Raw genomic sequence first — 19533 nt, forward strand, 5'->3', positions numbered from 1 at the left:
GATTAAGTGACAGACTTACAATGTGGACTTGTAAATAATCATGTTATTTATTAGGGGGTGTATTTATTAGAAAAGCTGTTCACAAATGAAATACAAACTTTATACAGTTGGTTAAAATGCGTCATGCATTAGAAAGAAATACAATTTATATTGGGCCATCCATGAATACAAATTGTACTTGCAGTTCTAATAGAGAGAGTGTAAAAAAATAATACTGTGACATAAACAAGTTGGAATTCATGTCAATGTAAACTGAAAGAAAAAAAATTCTTTCTACAATTTAAAAAGTTGTCCATATTAAACTCTAAAGATTGTGCGTTGGCTCTTTCCTTGATCCTGAATCATGCATTCTTTCGCAGATGTACATACAAAACTCCGCTGCAAAGCAGCAAGGGAACACATAACCAGGCCAAGATAAAGCAGTAGCCAAAATGTCCATTTTTCAGATCACGGAAGTCCTGCAGGATCTCATTACACTGGATTGTGTAAATGAGGGTGGCAGCAAAGGTCGAGAGGCCTGTTAAAATAAGAAAGAAGTGAAAATATTACTTACAAATAAAACATGATACATACAACAAACATAAATATGAGATGGAAAATTATTAACATAAAACTGCAAATATTAGTCTACAATGTTTTATTAATGATTTTCCATATTCTATTGCTGCCATGCTTCTTTTTGTAGGTTTTTGTTTGATATCAGAAATTCATTAAAATATTGTTTTATAATTAAAAATTAATTTTGTCCTCGTTGTTTCCTGGCAGAACTGAATGACTGAGTAATTTCTGATTCATAACATGAACAGATTTTTGCCTTTCAAGGTTTAGACTGAAACAACCGAAAACAGTAGATGGCGCCAAGTACAATATTTTTAACAACTGTTTAAAATTATGAGCATGGCTCATGGATAGCGTGGTTTTTGTCAACAAAGTTATGATAAAATGTCTTCATCAACAAACCTTTTTGGCCATGAAAATACTGGTCATGCCATGTTAACGATATATTTGTTGTAATATTGTTGACAAATAAAAATTAAACTAAGTATGGTTAAAAAAACATAAACAACAATAAAATGTCTTTTGATTTTTGCAGATGAAAATAAGACTTAATTTCCTCTTGTTTATTAGCGGTGTTATTTTTAAGCAGTTTTTTGTCTGTCCTCTGTTTCCCATTCGGTCGCACAGATGATGTTACTTTCGACATTCACAGAATTAATTAGATTTAAGGATTCTTGTGATGGATGAGCAGATGGCTAGGAGAAAATGATGAAGTGATGCAATTTCTTTACAGTGTAGTGGAAAAGAAAACAAAACGTGTTGGAAAAACATAGCAAAAATCATAGCGTCTTCCATGTCTGGAATTGATGTAGTTTATTCTTGAGTCTATAAGGTAACAATAATATAATAATGAGATAACCTTGTTTTAATTATATTATTGTTGGGGTGGTAGTAGCCTAGTGGGTAACACACTCGCCTATGAACCTGAAGACCCAGGTTCAAATCCCGCTTACTACCATTGTGTCCCTGAGCAAGACACTTAACCCTGAGTGTCTCCAGGGTGGACTGTCCCTGTAAATACTGATTGTAAGTCGCTCTGGAAAGGGCGTCTGATAAATGCTGTAAATGAAATTATGAAATGGGTTTGACTTAAAGACAATGTTGTTTTTGTCTGTTCTACTAGGTAGTTGTACTATATCGACTGGGTTGAAATAAATTGATTTACTAAAATTGGAGACTTCAATAAAAAATTCATTAACTAAATCTAAACTAAAATAGTCTTGGATTAGTCTGACTAAAATATGACTAAAATGCTCAGACTTTTAGTTGACTGAATCTTGACTAGACTAAATTGATAAAAAAATTGAAAGTCATTGTGATACACTGCAGCGCAGCACACCGTGCACACAATGAAATGTGTCCTTTAAACCATCACCCTTGGTGAGCAGTGGGCAGCCATGACAGGCGCCGGGGAGCAGTGTGTGGGGACGCTGCTTTGCTCAGTGGCACCTCAATGGCACCTTGATGGATCGAGAGTCGAACAGGCAACCTTCTGATTAAGGGGCCTCTTCCTTAACTGCTAGGCCACCACTGCCCCAAAAAATGTGACGAAAAAATTAACATGATTTTACGTCATTTATCAGACGCCCTTATCCAGTAGTTCCAGGGACCCTGAAGACACAGGGTTAAGTGTCTTTCTCAAGGACACAATGGGGATTTGAACTTCTTCTGGTTCATAGATGAGTTTGTTACCCACTAGGCTACTACCACCCTTCTGAAAGCTTGACGCAAAGACTATTAAGACACACTAACACAAACAACTATATTCATGGCTCTGTAATATCTGTCATGTCTTTTCATGTACCTGCAAGGATCTGACATAGTCCTGTGAAGTAGAAGAGTCCACCTTTAGAGAGCTTGAAAAGCTGCCCAAGGAAAACCAGGAAGGAGATGGAGGAGAAGACCACCGCAAGGACCATCAGCACTTGGACTGTCAGACGCCATTCTGTGTGAACCCAAATCCATTCCCCATGTTTACAAATGCCGAGTATTTGTGAAAAGTATTTTGTGAAAAGGACAAACGCTGTTTGTCCCTCTGTCAGACGCACAAGCGTTCATTAAAACGTACACATATTCTTAAACAAATACAGGCCAACAGTAAAGGCTGATTAACACATTAATGAGCCAACTAAAAAAGTGAAAACAGAGCACTTCATCCATGCCCAAGTTACGGGTTGTGAGTGGACATAAAAAAATGTACCCTGTTTTTTAACCTCACATTCCTCCGATGTAGTAAAGAAGAGAAAAACACAAAATGCATTTACAGCACCGTTAAAAAGATTAAAAGAGAGGCAGAGTGGCAGGACTTAGCCTGTTTCTGCCATGCAGTCATGTCTGTCGATATTCTTAGACTGACCCAAGCCAGTGTGAAAATCGGTAGGTACGTGTAAACACAGGTGGCCATACCGTTCTCCTTGGCAGAGGCACAGAGCAACGTTTCAGTGGCGTTGTCAAATATGCAGTTATACCAGAGGTCCGAGTTTTCCTTCTCTCCCCAGGCCCACCAAGACTTTTGCAGTGAGAGGAAAGCAAAGAATGAGCTACATTTTTGAGATGCATTACGGCACTGAAAGAAACATCAACGTGTATGAATGGAATGAGGCGTTTCACCTTCTCCATGGTGGCGATGAAGAGCATGGCCAGAGTGACAATGTGAAGAACAGTTACAAACATCAACAGCAGCACCATTCTGATGCCGTTCCGCCAGGACTGCAAACAAAGCAGGATCGAGATCTCTAAATCACCTTTCACCCAACTTCTTTTAATTACGGGCAGCTATGGATTATCACTGTACACGACCCAGACAGCACATCTACTGAGGGGCGTCGCCCTCCCTGACACGGCCACTGAAGATAAGTGATGTTACGCTGCATTCTGTAAAACAAGCTTCTCATCGGCTCCTCGCCCACCTGTACTTTTCTCAGATCATTTACACACATTTCTCATTACATTTCAAATTACTATCTAGAAATGGCAGTGACCTGTCATGTGGCACAAGTCCCCAACAAGTGGAAAAGTTCATTCATAACAGCAAGCTGCATACAGACGTAAGCATTTCTGCAAATATATGAATCGTGACAAAAATGCTCATAGATGTGGTCAAGTGCAAAAAAAGTTTGCATGTACGCACAAATATAAACAAGGGCACAGAAATCAAATGAGCATGATATGTGTTGTTAAATAATTCAAATTGTAAGCATACATTCAGCTTTATAATGCCAGTAACAATTCATAAAATTATAATTTACTAACATATTCATTGTAATAATGAATTCCTTTCCCTTGAACACATGAATTGACATGGTTTAAACTAAATTAATAAAATAAGATCCCTTATCCCTTCAGACCCCTACAACAATTCTTATACTAATGAATGAAATAACATTTAAACAATTTGCTGCACTACAATGACATGCCTCTGACAAATTGTGTATTTGAGGAAAATGACATGCTATATAACAACTTTTTTAAAATTAAAAAAAAGAGAATTAAGCATAATGTCTACGTTAGAAAGTCACAGCATGCAAAAAATGCAACTTACTCTGTCAGAAATGGTAGGTCTGTAAGGCAAAGATTTTAACCTCGCACGTAACGGTCTGTGTGCTGCCTTTCGTCACTTTTTCCTTGAGGAGCTCCTCCCCTCCTGTTCCTATTCCTCGCTCACTGCCTTAGTGTGGGTTTTGGGGAAAGGCAGGGAGAGGAATGCAGAGCTGTGTGTAGGCAGAGTTCTCAACGCCCATTTCCTGCTGCACGCCTCTAAAAACCCAGCAGAAGCCCCATCCAGGCCCGCCCAAGACCACGGAAAGGGTCTACTCGCATGCAGCACTTTTTGTAAACAAGGCTGCAACTGTTTTAACCAGATCCGCGTTGCCAGGACGCTGTATTCTGCTCTCGCTTGTTTCACATGGCCCAGCAGTGTTTAGAAAAGGTCCCTTTGTGAAGTGTGGAAGCCTGTGTGATCTCCACCCCACAGATAATCATAGTTTTGTAGGGTAATACAGTGTTTTGTCACGTAAAAGTAAAATTGCCTCCCGATGGAGAGACAATTACCATTTCCTGAAGGTGGGAAACACAGACCACCCCAGCAACATCAATGAAAGGACGATAAGAGCTTAAGTTGGGCTTATCAATAAAGAAACAAACAGAGTTTACGTATTTTGTCTAGACGAGGCAACAGAAAAAACTGATCTGCGTTGTCTAACAATGTCTAACATTATCTTTTTTACATCTACATTACATTTAAATTGATGGCATTTAGCAGACGCTCCTTTCCAGATCGAGGTACATCAGTCCATATCTGATCTTCATGCCTGTATAGCCACATGGACAGTGGTGGCCAAGCGGTTAAGCAGGCAGACTTGTGATTGGAAGGTTGCAACCGTTCACCAACCGGAAAGGTGCCACCGAGGTCCCCTTGAGCAAGGTCCCGTCCCCACACACTGCTCCCTGGGTGCCTGTCATGGCTGCCCACTACTTACCAAGGGTGAGGGGTTACGTACAGAGAACACATTTCATTGTGTACACTGGGTGCCGAGCGTCGTGTATCATACATACAATTTTTCACTCTTTGTTGTATTGCAGCCATTTGGTAAAATCATTTAAGTTTATTTTTGACAGAAAAACACAGAATTGTTGATTTATTAACAAAAAAAAATATCACATGGTCCTAAGTATTCAGACCCTTTGCTCGGTATTTAGTAGAAGATCCCTTTGATCTGAGTCTTTTGGGGAAAGATTTTTCCCACCTGGGGATCCTCTGCCATTCCTCATTGCAGATCCTCTCCAGTTCTGGAAGGTTGGATGGTAAATGTTGGTGGACAGCCATTTTTAGGTCTCTCCAGAGATAGTCAATTGGGTTTAAGTCAGGGCTCTGGCTGGGCCATCCAAGAACAGTCACAAAGTTGTTGTCAAGCCAGTCCTTCGTTATTTTAGCTGTGTGCTTAGGGCCATAACCTTGTTGGAAGGTAAACCTTCGGCCCAGTCTGAGGTCCTGAGCACTCTGGACAAGGTTTTTTTTGTCCAGGATATCCCTGTAATTGCCCGCATTCATCTTCTCCTCAATTGCAACCAGGTGTCCTGTCCCTGCAGCTGAAAAACACCACCTCAGCATGATGCTGCCACCACCATGCTTCACTGTTGGGACTGTATTGGACAGGTGATGAGCAGTGCCTGGTTCATACCATCTTGGGAGTCCTTCAGGTGTTTTATAGCAAACACCATGCTGGTTTTTATGTGTCTTGCAAGAACTGAAAAGAGCCTTGATACATTATTATTATAAGTAGTAGTAGTAGTAGTAGAAACACAATCATTCGCTACTTTGTGTTGGTCTATCACATAAAATACACCGGAATATAATATGTACAATTGATTGTGTAGTATCTGTTTGTCTATCTACTGATTTCTGTTGCACATCATGCGCTCAGACTCCGCCTCTCTGGTCCATAATGCCACGCCCCTTCAGCTATAGGGAACAAAATAAATAATACTTAAAAAAAAAAAAAAAAAAGAAATAATAAAAAAAATGAAATGTTACTTAAACGTTTGTTTTAAATTAGGAGTTGATACAATTAGAATTATAAGACATAGAAAATACCCCACAATAACACAAAAATAGTTAACCTGTTGACATGATTAATGTCAAAATAATGACAAAATAATACTTCTGGGATGTTTAGGAGAAGTATGTTTCTGGTCCTGCCCCCGAGGATGTCTGTGAAGGTTCCCTTCTGCTCCCCTGCTCCGTTATGTTCCCATCCAGCAGCAGCCGCGGCTCCGCACTTCGGGTCGCGGTTCGATGCGTTTGGACGCATTTTACCGTGGAAATGCCGGAGTGTGACTTTCGAAGACTCGAGGGAAAGCCGTCCTGTCCTGTGAACGGTCCGGGACCGTCTCTGGCCCACTGAAGGCATGGAGCAGGAGGAGGTAAGGGACGTTTTTTCAGCGCTTCGGCGTGCGGTCTGGCTCGATCCGCCGCGGTTTTTTCGCGTCGGTCGAGTTTACACCGAGTGGCGGTGAAGTATCCTCAACAAGTGAACGTTAACTAAGGAACGTCGGCAGAATTCGGTGCATTCGGTTTTGAAACGGGACATGAACAGCTGCGCGTAGCGTGAGCGGCTGTTCCAGAAAGAAAAAAAAAAAAAAAACTAAACTCCTCCTCGAACCGACGCTGAGTTAAAAGTAGCAGGAATGTATGAAAAGCAACCCATTATTCGTCAGAAATGAAGCCTCGTTTTGTCCAATTTGACCGCTCGCATCCTTTAGTAGCGTTTAGAGCAGAACTTCTCCTCCGAGACACGGTACAGGCCAGAGGGCTGGGCTTTTATAACCAACCCGACTCAATATTTTACTGTCTGGACCAACACGATATTATTATTTCACCTGGTTTATTTCATACTGGAAATCACAGCAGTGTTGCAGTGAGAGTGAAGTGATTGTCATTGTGAAACACTGCAGCACAGCACACGGTGCACACAACGAAATGTGTCCTCTGCTTTTAACCATCTCCCTTAGTGAGCAGCGGGCGGCCATGACAGGCGCCCGGGGAGCAGAGTGTGGGGACGGTGCTCAGCTCGAACCAGGTCCATTTCCTTACCCGCTAGGCCACCACTGCCCTAATTTAAATTAAAACTGCTGGTGTTTCTATACAGGCCAAAAGTTTGGACACACTTTCTCATTCAATGTGTTTTCTTTATTTTCATGACCATTTACATTAGTAGATTCTTACTGAAGGCATCAAAACTATGAATGAACACATGTGGAGTTATGTACTTAACAAAAAAAGGTGAAATAACTGAAAACATGTTTTATGTTCTAGTTTCTTTGCTCTGATTACTGCTTTGCACACTCTTGGCATTCTCTCGATGAGCTTCAAGAGGTCGTCACCTGAAACGCTTTTGCAACAGTCTTGAAGGAGTTCCCAGAGGTGTTTAGCACTTGTTGGCCCCTTTACCTTCACTCTGCGGTCCAGCTCACCCCAAACCATCTCGACTGGGTTCAGGTCCGGTGACAGTGGAGGCCAGGTCTCCACTTTTTGTTAAGTACTGTAAATTGAACCGGTGCGACGTCTGATCAGTGTGTAAAATTGACTGCGCTGCGCTTTATTAAAAGTTGCACATTTAATGAAGCATTCAAGCTGGGTCAAAAGAACATGAAGTCAATTCACTGAAATTACTTATTATGTATTCAGTTGGAAGTTGGATTCGGTTTAGCTGGAAGCATATTGCCATCATTACTACTTTATTGTGTATTGTGTATACTGAAAACATGTGAGAATTAGTACAAATAATATAATTATTCACAAGACATATCAGGCTTGTATTTAGTACTAGATGCTTGAAGAGGTCCTGGTAGGGTTTGGACACAAGTTATTTCCAAGAATTTCCAAGAATTGTGTATTTTGAAGGATGTCATACCTGAGATTTTACACTGTATGTAAAACTGAGGTTACAGTTTTTACATGTGTATGTTAACACAGTGTTTTAAGGAGCTGGAGGAGATGGAGATTCGACTGGTGGAGGATGGCATGAGCCCCGAGGCCAGCATGACGCAGCGACTGCTGCACCTGTGGAAGCTCTACAGACGGACGGAGAACAGCCTCGGCACAGTCACGCACAAGCTGAAGTCCCTGCAGTCAGAGCATGTGGCAGAGAAGGCAATGGTATGTAGGTGATGGACCTTAGGCTTGATTTGGAATTTCTAGTTTTGAGCTGCATGTCTAATCTTACCTGTGCGCTCTAAGGTCCAGAAGACGCTGGAGCAAATTCGAGCTCTGAGCGATAAGCAGAACTTAGTGGGTCTGAAGTACGGGCAGGAAAACCAAATGCTGCACACCCAGTTGAAGCAGATGAGCCTTCAGCAAGGTGCGCGCTCTCCTTTTGATTTGATCTGAGTTGGCTGGCACCTCTGTGGTGGTGACCTGCTGTACCCCGACGGCTCTGTGCAGATTCTCAAAAGAACGAGGTGGCGGAGATGCTGTACCAGGCCGGCCTGGTCGAGCTCATCCCATTCAGCCCCAGCGAGCAGGTGGCCTACCTGCTTGCAGAGAGGTCCTCACTGCTGGAGAGACCTGAGACCCTGGAGACCAAAGCGGGTGAGCCTGGTGCCTCATCACCTTCCTCCAGAGACACGATGCCTGCATCCACAGAAAAGGCGGAAAAAGTGGAGGTAGAATAAATCAGCTGCTCCTGTCTCCATATTAATGATCTTAGTTAACGATGTATGAGTTGCTATCTGGTAAATAAATTCTTCAAAATACAGAAAAGGTTTGATATCAGAATCAAAATATCTGGGGTTGTGTAATATTACATTCTCAGTAATTGTCCATCTTTAGTTGCTACCCATTCTCAGACCCATTCTGCAAACCCATGGTCAGAGCCCCTGGAAAAAACTCCTAGGACTACGCAAGGTCCAGAGCCGAGAGAAGTCATTTCTGGTGGGTCTTTGGTCTGTTTTTGAAGACTGTTATTAATTGACCATCTTATCAGTCACCCATGAATCCAAGTATTGAATCTTTTAGCCATCTGATGGCCTGCAGTCTCACAAGGCTGACAGCATTAAGCAGCAGCATCTGGAGAGGGACCTGGATGAGGCCTCTCGTCGCCTGTCCATGGCTCACAAGGAGATCCGCAGGCTGACGGATGAGCTGGAATCAGCTCACCTGACCCAGAGCGCTTATGGTAACAGAAATGCGTAGACTTTTTCTGTAGAAACGTCATGTGCCGTTGGAACTAGGAATACTTTTGCTTGCCTGATCCAACAGAGCCAGAACTTCAGGGAGCTCAGCGGGAAGTTGAATTGCTCCGGCGCGAAGTAGAGAAGCTAAAACGCTGTGGTGAGACCTCATTACATACGAAAACATTAAAGCAAAACTGCCAAACTAACTTAGTCCTTCTCTTGTGTTAGATGTTGCAGAGATCCGCAGGGCGAAGGAACAGAATGAGTGCCTGGATCAGGAGATCCGAGTCCTGAGAGAGCGGGTGCGAAGCTTAGATGCTGAGCGCTTGACTCTTTTGAACATGGTGCGCCCGTGTACAGAGAGATTTGCATAATTCTTTTTTTTTTGTGACGACACATTAACAATAGTTCTCATGTTCACATAGCTTGATAAAAATTTGGAGGACAATGATGATGAAAGTGATGTCCGACCACAGAAGACAAAGGTCAGCCAAGCAGAAGTAAACTAAATCTTGCATTACATGAATGAGGTTTGTTTTGTAATTACATGTGTTATTTGTTAGATGGAGGGTGGAGTCAAGACGTTAGGAGAACTGTCAAGATGTGATGAAGACAGGATCCATAAAAGGTCTTGTCTAATCTGTTATATTACTTATCTTCCCATTTAAATGTATGTCTATTTCTACATTAACTGTACATAATTCAGTGCATTTATTTAATACCAGTAAGTTGTGTAAACCATAACCCAGCCACAGGAGCTCATACATTGCATTTCTTGTGCCAGTCCCAAGCCCAGGTAAATGAAGTCAATATGCAGACTGGTTTATCCGCTGTGGCGACCCCTAACTGGAGGCAGCAAATACTTCATGCAAAGTACACACAGTTTTTAGAAGTAGTCAGGAATTGAGTGATGGGTAAAAGCAGAGGACACATTTCACTGTGTGCACCATTCGCTGTGCTGCAGTGTCTCTCAATGACAATCACTTCACTTTCACTGAAGCTACTTTAGAGCAGTTTAGGCAGAGATGCAGGGATTTTTTCTAAGCAATATGTTGTTTGCAGAACTATCAATTGTTGTTGACGTGAAATGTGGGCTGCAGGTGCCGTGAAGTCCTGCAGGAGAAGGAGCAGGTGCTGGGGGATCTCCAGCGGCATGTGCAGCAGCAGCAGGAGGAGTGTGAGGCGCTGCGGCTCCAGAAGCAGCAGGTGGTGGCCCTGCTGCAGGAAGCACAGAGTCTGACTCAGCACCAGGAGCAGAAACTCAGAACCACTGAGGAAGACCTCAGGCAGGAGGTGGGGATTATGTGGTGTGTGTCTTTTTTTCTTTTTTTTTTGTAGTTTTCTGTGTTGTTTTGTCATTGCGTATTTTCATCGCTAGAGGGGGAAAGAGACTCGCTATTCGCTGTGTGCAGTAGTGGCCAAACGTTTTGAGAATGACACAAATACTGTTCGCTGCTTCCGTTTTTTTATGGCAATTTACATAAACTCCTGAATGTTATGAAGAGTGATCAGATGAATTGTCCCAAAAAGACAATTTCCACTGCACTTCAGCCCTGCCACAAAAGGACCTGCTGAGATCATTTCAGTGATCTTCTCGTTAACACAAGTGAGTGTGTTGAAGAGCACAAGGCTGGAGATCGTTCTGTCATGCTGGTTGAGTTAGAATAGCAGACTGGATGCTTTAAAAGGAGGGTGATACTTGAAATCTTTGTTCTTCCTCTGTTAATCATGGTAACCTACAAGAAAACGTGCAGTCATTCTATTGTCACATAAAAAAGGCTTCAATGACAAAGATTTTGCTGCTACTAAGAATGCACCTAAATCAACCATTTATTGGATCATCAAAAACTTCAAAGAGAGAAGTTCATGTTGTGAAGAAGGCTTCAGGGTGAAAACCTTCAAGGAGAAAGGTTACCTCCCCTTTCTCATGCTTTTTCCGGCCAGACAATTTCCCACCCTCCCCTAAAACATTATCTCCACCGACCATCATGGCTTCCAAATGTGTGAAGCATTGCAGTTACTCTGTGCCGTCATGTGAAACACTGGGTTAATTTTATTTTTTTCAGAAAAAATGCAGACACTGCTTATTTGTGGTTTGTGACTGGTGTTGATGACATTATATCCACGAATGCCCCCTCTTCTCCACGACCCACCTCTCTCCTACTCGTTATCATTTAAGGCTACAAACACAGAAACGCCACGTCCTGGGGAAATGTAATTACTGTTACTGGCGAAAAAGTGGTTGTAGTTCTGCACCAAGGCTGAATTTTGAAAAGAGACTTCAGATATAGTACTAGGCGACCACTAAGCAACCCACACACACACACAAACGCACACAACACACAGCAAACCTTCCACAGTAGCACACTAGCCTTCTGGCCATGACAACGACAAACCATTGCACACCCAAAGGCTCATTTCTGTTCAGTCAGTCATTACACAATGGACAACAACATACAGCAATCGGTGTGAAACAAGGCATTTTGTCTTGTAATTGTGGTAGACTGTGCTATTTGTTGACTTTTTACATAAAGGGTATGTACCAAATTGGAAAGAATTGGATCCAGAATCATTACTCCCATGCCATTCTTTTTTACAGACTGTGGCTCAAAAACTGAAATGCTGTAAATGGTACATAAAACGAAAACTATTAGAACATAACAAATCGTGCATCTTGCATACGGGTTCCTCTTCCTTGGGCCTGTCTATCGCTTTCTCTCACTCATGTCTGCCTTAGACCATTTCAATCCATTCCTTCAGAGACAACACAGAGGTTGCACCTATTAGGAGTGTCCAAAGGGAGCTTTGGTGATATCTTACTTACATAATTAGTTTCTAATAGTTGGGAGTTAAAAACAGTGGTGCATGTTAATTGTGTTAAAAAGGTTTTATACATTTGCAAGAGATGTCTTCTGCTTTGTTGAGATGGTGGTGATGCTAAGCAGGTTAAAGCAATTGAAAAAAATATTTATAACACCAACTGTCTAACATAAAGACCAACGGATCTTTAGTTTACAAAATGGTTTAGTATGCCATAGTGTAAGAAAACGTAAAAAGGTCTGCATGGCACCTGGGAGCACCAGAATGAAGTTTAAGCACTCTACAGTCCAGCTCACCCCAAACCATCTACACTGGGTTCAGGTCCGGTGACTGTGGAGGTCAGGTCTCCACTTTTTGTTAAATACATAACACCACATGTGTTCATTCATAGTTTTGATGCCTTCAGTGAGAATCTACCAACGTAAATGGTCATGAAAATGAAGAAAACACATTGAATGAGAAGGTGTGTCCAAACTTTTGGCCTGTTCTGTATATTTTCTAATGTTGCTCACTAGTGCTTCTGATCTCTGGAGCAAACGTTCTTCAAAGCTAGACCAAGCCACCTCAGTGGCATTCGGCACTGAAAATGAGAAATTTTCAATTTGACAGTGGAGGAAAGAACAAAGACGTTATAAGCAGTTCACATATTCTAGTGTTCACAGTTCCAGTGACTGAAGCATACATTTATTAATTTAAGGTGTCCTAACCAGAACACTGAGAACAGTCAAAACAGCATCATAGGTCATTGCCAGCTAAAATGTCAAAAGGAATGCTTTTACGAGTAAGTGGTAGTAGGAAACATGTACCTACACTTTGCCTGGGGTGAGCTGAGCAGAGGGACAGAGGAACTTGATTCAGAAACTGCAACTTGACTGTTCTCTGTACCAAAAGGTTCTAAATAAAAAAAAAACAACAACATATAAAAATACTTGTTTTCAATGTGTGCTCTATACTTTATCATTTCAGAGGGCTTTGAGGTATTAGACTCTCAGCACTGGTGTTGGAATGTTCAGGGATCTCTTGTCACCCCCTCAGATGCAGCTGCTGAAAGAAGAGGTCAGACGTCTGCAGTCTGCCTTACATACGGAGTGGCAGCAATCCAGTAAACTACAGGCAGACATAGAAAAAGAAAAGGATGTTTCACAGGTACAGTTGTTGAGTGGTGGTTATGTATATTCTTTTAATAACAATAATTCCAGGAGTTCAGAAGAGAAGAGAAGCTTTAAAGCTTTGTGTGAGAAGGAGCAAAAAACAGTCCACTGAAGCTCTCCTGTTATAATATGACTATGACAAAGAAAGCAAACCCCCAGTGGGGTTTCTCCATTTGTAAAGGTCCCATATCATGAAAATTTCACTTTGTGAGTTCTCCTCGCCTGTCTATGATCTTGCAGTGGCTAGAAATTATGATATGTGTAAAGAGTGCTTTGGCCATTCTGCTTCACCGTTCAGAGAGCAGCAGCTCAGACAGTCAGATCTGGAATTTTGTCCCCCTATATTCAGATATCTTATTAGGGGACCACTAAGACCATTAATGCTTATTCTAAACACATATTCTATTCCAGGTAGATTTCTCTATATCACACTAAATACAACTTAAATAGATGTTGAAAGATACATCATGCAGATGCGCTGGGACAGCGCATGGGCTCATGGGGTGTTTCAGGCCTTTCAAGCATCAGACACCCTCGCCCAGGCGACCCAACCGGAGGGTGGATCAGACCCCAGCCTTTGTGCCAGCAGCATTTGCCCACAATTCAGCCCTCTTTATCCATAGCCACCTTGTGACAGTTTCTGTGGCTAAACCTGATTGAAAGTGAAAGTGAAACTCCTGGTACTTGGCTCACTTCCTCTCGTTAGCCGCATCCATACAGTCTTCACAGGGGACTGTGATCTCCAGATTAGATCAGATACTTGGTGTAATCATCAAAGTGGAATCACAGAGCCACTCCGTAGTCAGTCCATGACACGATATCAAGCACGAGTGGAGGCAACCAGGTGAGGAGTACAAAGACAATTGTGTCTTGCCTACAGTCAAGCATGATGGTGTGAGTGCCACTGTTTGGGGCTGCATGAGTGCTGAACATGAATGTCAAAATGTACAGTGACATTCTGAAGCAGAGCATTATACCCTCCCTTCAGAAACTGGGCAGTATTACAACAGGAAAATGACACAGATTTAAGATGACCTCTATTAAAATTTAAATGGGAAAAATTGTAATGAATCACATTTTCAAAGTAATTTTCCTGCCACTTCCGATCATGACTGTAGGTGTGAGTGAATGTGAGGTGGGAATGGGCTCTGGCAGCCATAATCCTGATTAACAGGTTAAGTGGTTAAGGAGTGAGAGTGAATAATAATTCTGGGAGTTCAGGGTGAGATAACAAAATGTTGTTCAAGATGGGTCACACAACTTCAGTCATGAAAGACCTAGTGCTCAGTATATGGCTCAACTGGCCATCTGCTAAAGGCAAAGAAAATATAAACAGACCAGTCGGATTTCTCCATTCTAAACACTTATATAAAATACACATGTTGCTGGTTAAATGACAGCTTTAGGTTGTGTAGCTCAATAAGAAGATAGCATCTTTGACTTCCTCTTGTAAGGCAGTCAGACCATATTCTGGGTGCTCAGCCAGTTCCTCTTGACCCAGCCGTGCACTGGTCGCAAATAGGCCTACCCTGTAAATAGCTAAAGTGAGATGTATGCAACCTGCAAGGTGAGAAGAGACAGAGAAGAAGAGACAATTTGCAAAACCACTGAAACGATTGACAGGTTGGTCAGATCTGCAAGGTGGATAAACAAAATTCAACAAAATAACTTGTATGATTCCAGTAAGTTACACAGCAGTTAGCTTTAAATAAATAATGTAAAAAATGGTTGTCGCTGCCCTTAGTCCCTACAGTCCTCACTGCAAGAGAAGATTGAAGATTGCAGGAAGAAGGACGGAGCCTTGGAGAGGAGCGAAGAGCTCTTCAGAACATTGGAGAAGGAGTTGCAGTGTCAGAAATCTGAAAACCTCCATTTGGTGAGGTTAATGGCCTGCTTGCAGGAAGAGAACCAGAAGGTAGATATGACATCATCGTGTTAACTATAACCTTAAATTCACAAGCATGTGCACAAAAAAAAAAAAAAAAAACTCTGTTAAATGCAGCAGTAATTGTCCTCATCTGCATATTCAACATGTGGGTGCTCCCTTTGTGTTAAAGGTATGCAGTATCCCGCAGAAAATGCAGAACAATCGATATCAGCTGCACCAAGAGTGGAACACAGTTCCAAAGAACAAATTTCAAAGGTGCTAAACACTTCTTCCTGTGCTTCTATGGGTTTGTCTGAGTAGTGTGACTTCCGTTTCAAGGCATGCATGCAACATGCTAGTGTCATAAGCTCTGATTAAACAAGTGGTGTTTAAGTTATACATTTGAACATTAGCATTGTTTGGGGGAAATAATTGGTTGATCTGATGTTAAGGGGTGATTGATGTTCCCAGTATACATTTATCAAGCTTTTTTGACCCTAGACTTATTATACTAATGTAGTGACCCTGATTTTAGTTTAATACGTTGAAAGTATATTCAACGATAAAGGCAAATTCTTGGCCAAGTTTATTGTGCTGTGTGCGGCAAATATTAAAGTGTATGCAAGTATGAAATCAGCTGGGTTAAAAGAATACACAAAATGCATTTTAAATAAATATTGAACACACTGCTCTTTGGGACAACTAAACATCCTCTTGTGTAATTCAGTACAAAATTCAGGTTAGACATGACTGTGGTGTTGCAACAGTTCTGTGTGTGATGTCACTTCTTCCACTTCTGGAGAAACAACCAACACTGTCTTTGTTGGTTGGAAAATCATTGTGGTTTTACTGCCCTCAATGTACCGTTTACCAGCATTGCACATCTGCAAAACTGCCCATGACAGGAAGCTGTGGGATCACGGTGAGCTACATGAATCCCTATTGGCACCCCAAGATATGGAGATCACTCTGAAACAATTCACAGTGCAGCTCAGTCAACATATGAAAGATTTAGAGATACAACTGGACGTCCTTCAAAAGAACAACAAAGGCACTGAAGAGGAAGTGAGTTTAACATATGTTTGGATCTACTTCATTATTGCACACTTCCATCTAAAACTGAATGCCACACAAGCTACTACTAACGGTACAAAAACGACTCTGCACTTCTTCTCTCTGCAGCTGAAGAGGAGCAACCATGACCTTGAGCAGAGGCTCCATTCCAGGCATCTGGAAGTGGAGAGGCTTGAGACGCAGCTCAAACTACTCATGATAGATCTGGATTCACTGACCAGGTGAATGAGTCATGATGCCTTCTACAGGAACAAAAAAAAACATAGATAGTCCAGTATTCTTCTTATTAATTAATGGGGTTTTAATGAAAAGGCAACATTATCAAATCTGAGTATCAATAATATAAAATCTGAGTGTCGCAATATGGCCGCAATTATATATATATATATATATACACACACACACACACACACACACACACAATATACAACAATAGTAATACAATAAATAAATAAATAAAACAAGCATTTAACCCATGAACCATTATGAGCATTGGGCAGCCATGAATGGTGCCCTGGGAGCAGTGTGGGGATGGTTCCTTTCTCATGGGTACCCCAGTGGCACCATGATGGTTGGTTGCAGTCTGTTTCCATAGCTGCTAGGATACCACTGCCTAACCTCAATAATAATCTGTATAGTAATCCCAGCAGAGTAATAGTAACCAGAACCCTTCTCCAGCAAGTATAACGAAAAGCAGTGCCAGCACAAAACCAAGATGAGCCGGGCAAAGCAAGCATTTCTGAAGGAGATCTGTGGGCGGGATGAAAAGATCCAAAGGCTGGAGAGGGACCTTAATCTTCTCATTAAAAAATTGGAGAAGGTGAGTCCCATTGCCCATTTCTGAAGCATATCAACAAAACAATGCTCGTCTGTTTTAATTTTTTTTTTGCACTATTTTTAAAATGTATTGTTTTTTTGGAGTCACCAGGAAAAGGATCTGGCCAGGAACATGGGTGAGGTGAACAGTAAGCTGCTGCTTGAAAACAACAGTCTGCAGCCAAGACTTATCAAAGAGCAGAACAAAGTCACCAGCACCATGTGTGCATACTCAGCCATGCAGCGAAGGTGCACACCTCCAGCACAAAAACAGTGACCTATCTTTCTACGTAATCACTGATCTTCTTCTTCTGTGGTGCACCACGCAACACTCCTACAAACTCCATACCTGCATCTGTTCTGATGCGCGCTGACAACACTCATTTATTCATTGCAGAGAAACTGGAGTGAAAACTTTTGTCCTATTGAGATTGAGCACTAGTGGAAATATACAACACAGAAAAAGTGTTCCAAATTTTCACTCAAGCATCAGATTTTCAGTCTTTTCAAAGTAGAAGCTCAAACAAGTTCACAAATATTGCTCATCTGTTTATTGGTTATGAGAATTTTCTTTTACTAAAGTTTTTCCAACATACTTAATCGTGCATGGCAAAACTGTGAACCTTTGCTTGCTGTATCTGGTGCGTGGTGGTGGGTTTTCTGGCATGAACAGCTTGCCTCAGGCCACTCACTAACATTTCTATCAATCGAGGTCATTCAAAACCATGTTGTTTTATGGTAACGTATCCACCACTTTTTCAGATATGGGACAAGATGTTTATGATGGAATGCAGTGTCTTCTCCAAACTGATTTAAATACAATCTATTAAATACAATCTATTACAAAGCAATCAACATTTATTTTGTGAAGCCAGTAATCTTAGATTATTCAGATAATGTGTGAAAGCCTCTCTCTCTCACACATTACATAATGCACAGCATCAGATTATATTGATATTAACAATGCAAGCAATATATTCATTTTGAAAGGTTATCATTGGTATATTGCCCAGCACAATTATTTTTTTGTAATATTAACAGTAAAATCATGCAATGAGACCTGCAATTGCTTTAATAGATTTGACATATGAGCATTCAAATAAAGTAGTTTCAGCTTTGCTCCAGTTTCACATTGATGGGTCACTCGCAACTGAATCACAACTTGTTGCTTCAACTTTATTCTACTAGAGTTGAGTTTCTGGAGAAGGAGAACAGACAGCTGGAGGACAGCGTCCTGGAGAAGTCCAGTGCGGTAGCAAAGCTAGAGTGTGTACTGGGGAGCAAGGTACATGATAGATTGTGTGTTATTCTAATCTCTGCTGAAGGTTTACCAAATGGGTGCAGCGTTGTGGTCAATGCGAACTCACGTGTCCACTTTCAGATATGACCAAATAGTACTTATGCAGCAGAGAGAACTAAATGTCATTACGTTAAATACGTACATCAGATAAACACATTTTTTTGCAAAGAACATAGCCTTATTCTGTTTGGTAGCGTGCATTATGAAAAGTTCCGTTATGTGGTGTGTACAGTGTTTCCATAGTCAGCTAAAAAAAATCTGAATCATTTGGTTATGGGTGGAGCCTTGTAAATATCAGCCAGAGGAGGTGAAAGTTGCGGGCCATGTGGACGGTGATGATGAACATAAAGAATGACTGTTCAAATGCACTATACCTATTTTTCTCAAACGCACACAGAGTGTGTAGTGAGAAATCATGGTGAATCATGTTAACGATTTTTTTTAAATGTGTCACTGATTAGTAAGAAAGGATGTAAACACTGTTGTTCCTTTCCACTTGTAGGAACTGGAAAAGCTCAGTCCTCAGGAATGGCCGATTATTTGCAGAAAGTCCAGGTAACATTTATTTTTTTTTTTTTTGTCTTAAAGTATTTTCATTGTATGACTTTCACTTCTTCTCGACAGCCTGGCGCCTAAAGGATGTGACCTGAGTGGCCTGCTAGATCTAATCAGTACGTCAAAGGTTAAATGTCTGGAAAATCTAAGATCTTCAATCACAATGCCACAAATGTGGATGTCAGAGCTGGGCTACCTGAACTTGACTTCTTCTCCGCACTCTTCGGACACCCTGGCCCTGTCAGACTGTCCCAGCATTGATCGTAATCAGGAGTAAAAAAAGAAGAAAAAAAGGCATTTTATGTGGTATTTCAAATGAATTAAAGATATGTAAATAATGTTATTATTTTTCAATAATCAATTAAAATAGCCCCCAAAAAGGGCCTGGAATTTGTAGTCAATTTAAATTTTTATTGAAAATACTTTATTGATGAGCAGAACTAATAATAACCACAATTAAAAATAAAGCAAACAAAATGTACCGTACGTTTTCTGCGCACAAAAAAAAAAGCATGTTCCTACAGGCTATTCATGATGACAGGATTGGTGTCGTACAGACCATTTGAGATGTTTCCTGTTCAGCAAGTTTAGAGGTTTTTCACACCCGCACCCCCCCTATTTTCAGTCACATTTGACTATACGTTTCCCTTTTTTTTTTGGTTACCGCAGTCTTCACAGTCTACAGCCTTGGTCTTATCAAGAACCAGAACAGCATGAGA

General features: G+C 41.3%; 2 protein-coding genes and 1 long non-coding RNA gene across 3 annotated transcripts; 1 reads left to right on the plus strand and 2 right to left on the minus strand.

The window, feature by feature from the left end:
- Positions 1 to 25: 25 nt before the first annotated feature.
- On the minus strand, positions 26 to 4469 carry emp3a (epithelial membrane protein 3a (MAM blood group)). The gene is made up of 5 exons (XM_028998787.1): positions 4100 to 4469; positions 3169 to 3267; positions 2965 to 3067; positions 2363 to 2503; positions 26 to 517 (listed from the first exon to the last, which is right to left on the minus strand). The coding sequence occupies exons 2-5, from the start codon at positions 3244 to 3246 to the stop codon at positions 342 to 344; spliced, it is 498 nt and encodes a 165-aa protein (XP_028854620.1). The 5' UTR covers positions 3247 to 3267; positions 4100 to 4469; the 3' UTR covers positions 26 to 341.
- A 1799-nt stretch (positions 4470 to 6268) lies between these two features.
- Positions 6269 to 19204, plus strand: LOC114800451 (coiled-coil domain-containing protein 30). Its single transcript, XM_028997843.1, has 21 exons — positions 6269 to 6480; positions 8033 to 8215; positions 8297 to 8417; positions 8501 to 8721; positions 8888 to 8989; positions 9074 to 9233; positions 9317 to 9388; positions 9460 to 9575; positions 9657 to 9716; positions 9795 to 9859; positions 10332 to 10524; positions 13087 to 13197; positions 14947 to 15117; positions 15260 to 15345; positions 15975 to 16134; positions 16252 to 16364; positions 16822 to 16963; positions 17072 to 17208; positions 18148 to 18244; positions 18762 to 18814; positions 18884 to 19204. The coding sequence occupies exons 1-21, from the start codon at positions 6466 to 6468 to the stop codon at positions 19089 to 19091; spliced, it is 2586 nt and encodes an 861-aa protein (XP_028853676.1). The 5' UTR covers positions 6269 to 6465; the 3' UTR covers positions 19092 to 19204.
- LOC114800455 (uncharacterized) lies at positions 7504 to 12930 on the minus strand. Its single transcript, XR_003751394.1, has 3 exons — positions 12862 to 12930; positions 8283 to 8689; positions 7504 to 8182 (listed from the first exon to the last, which is right to left on the minus strand). It is a non-coding gene; the product is annotated as an uncharacterized LOC114800455 (long non-coding RNA).
- Positions 19205 to 19533: the final 329 nt, after the last annotated feature.

Source organism: Denticeps clupeoides, chromosome 12, assembly GCF_900700375.1.
Source record: "Denticeps clupeoides chromosome 12, fDenClu1.1, whole genome shotgun sequence".
Lineage (NCBI taxonomy): Eukaryota > Metazoa > Chordata > Actinopteri > Clupeiformes > Denticipitidae > Denticeps > Denticeps clupeoides.

Coding starts and splice junctions, on each gene's coding strand:
- LOC114800451 (XM_028997843.1), top strand. Junction 9,717..9,794: donor TCCGACCACAGAAGACAAAG/GTCAGCCAAGCA, acceptor GTTATTTGTTAG/ATGGAGGGTGGAGTCAAGAC. Junction 18,815..18,883: donor ATTATTTGCAGAAAGTCCAG/GTAACATTTATT, acceptor TCTTCTCGACAG/CCTGGCGCCTAAAGGATGTG.
- emp3a (XM_028998787.1), bottom strand. CDS start 3,246: ATGGTGCTGCTGTTGATGTTTGTAACTGTTCTTCACATTGTCACTCTG. Junction 2,504..2,964: donor TGCCTCTGCCAAGGAGAACG/GTATGGCCACCT, acceptor GGGTTCACACAG/AATGGCGTCTGACAGTCCAA. Junction 518..2,362: donor ACTATGTCAGATCCTTGCAG/GTACATGAAAAG, acceptor TTATTTTAACAG/GCCTCTCGACCTTTGCTGCC.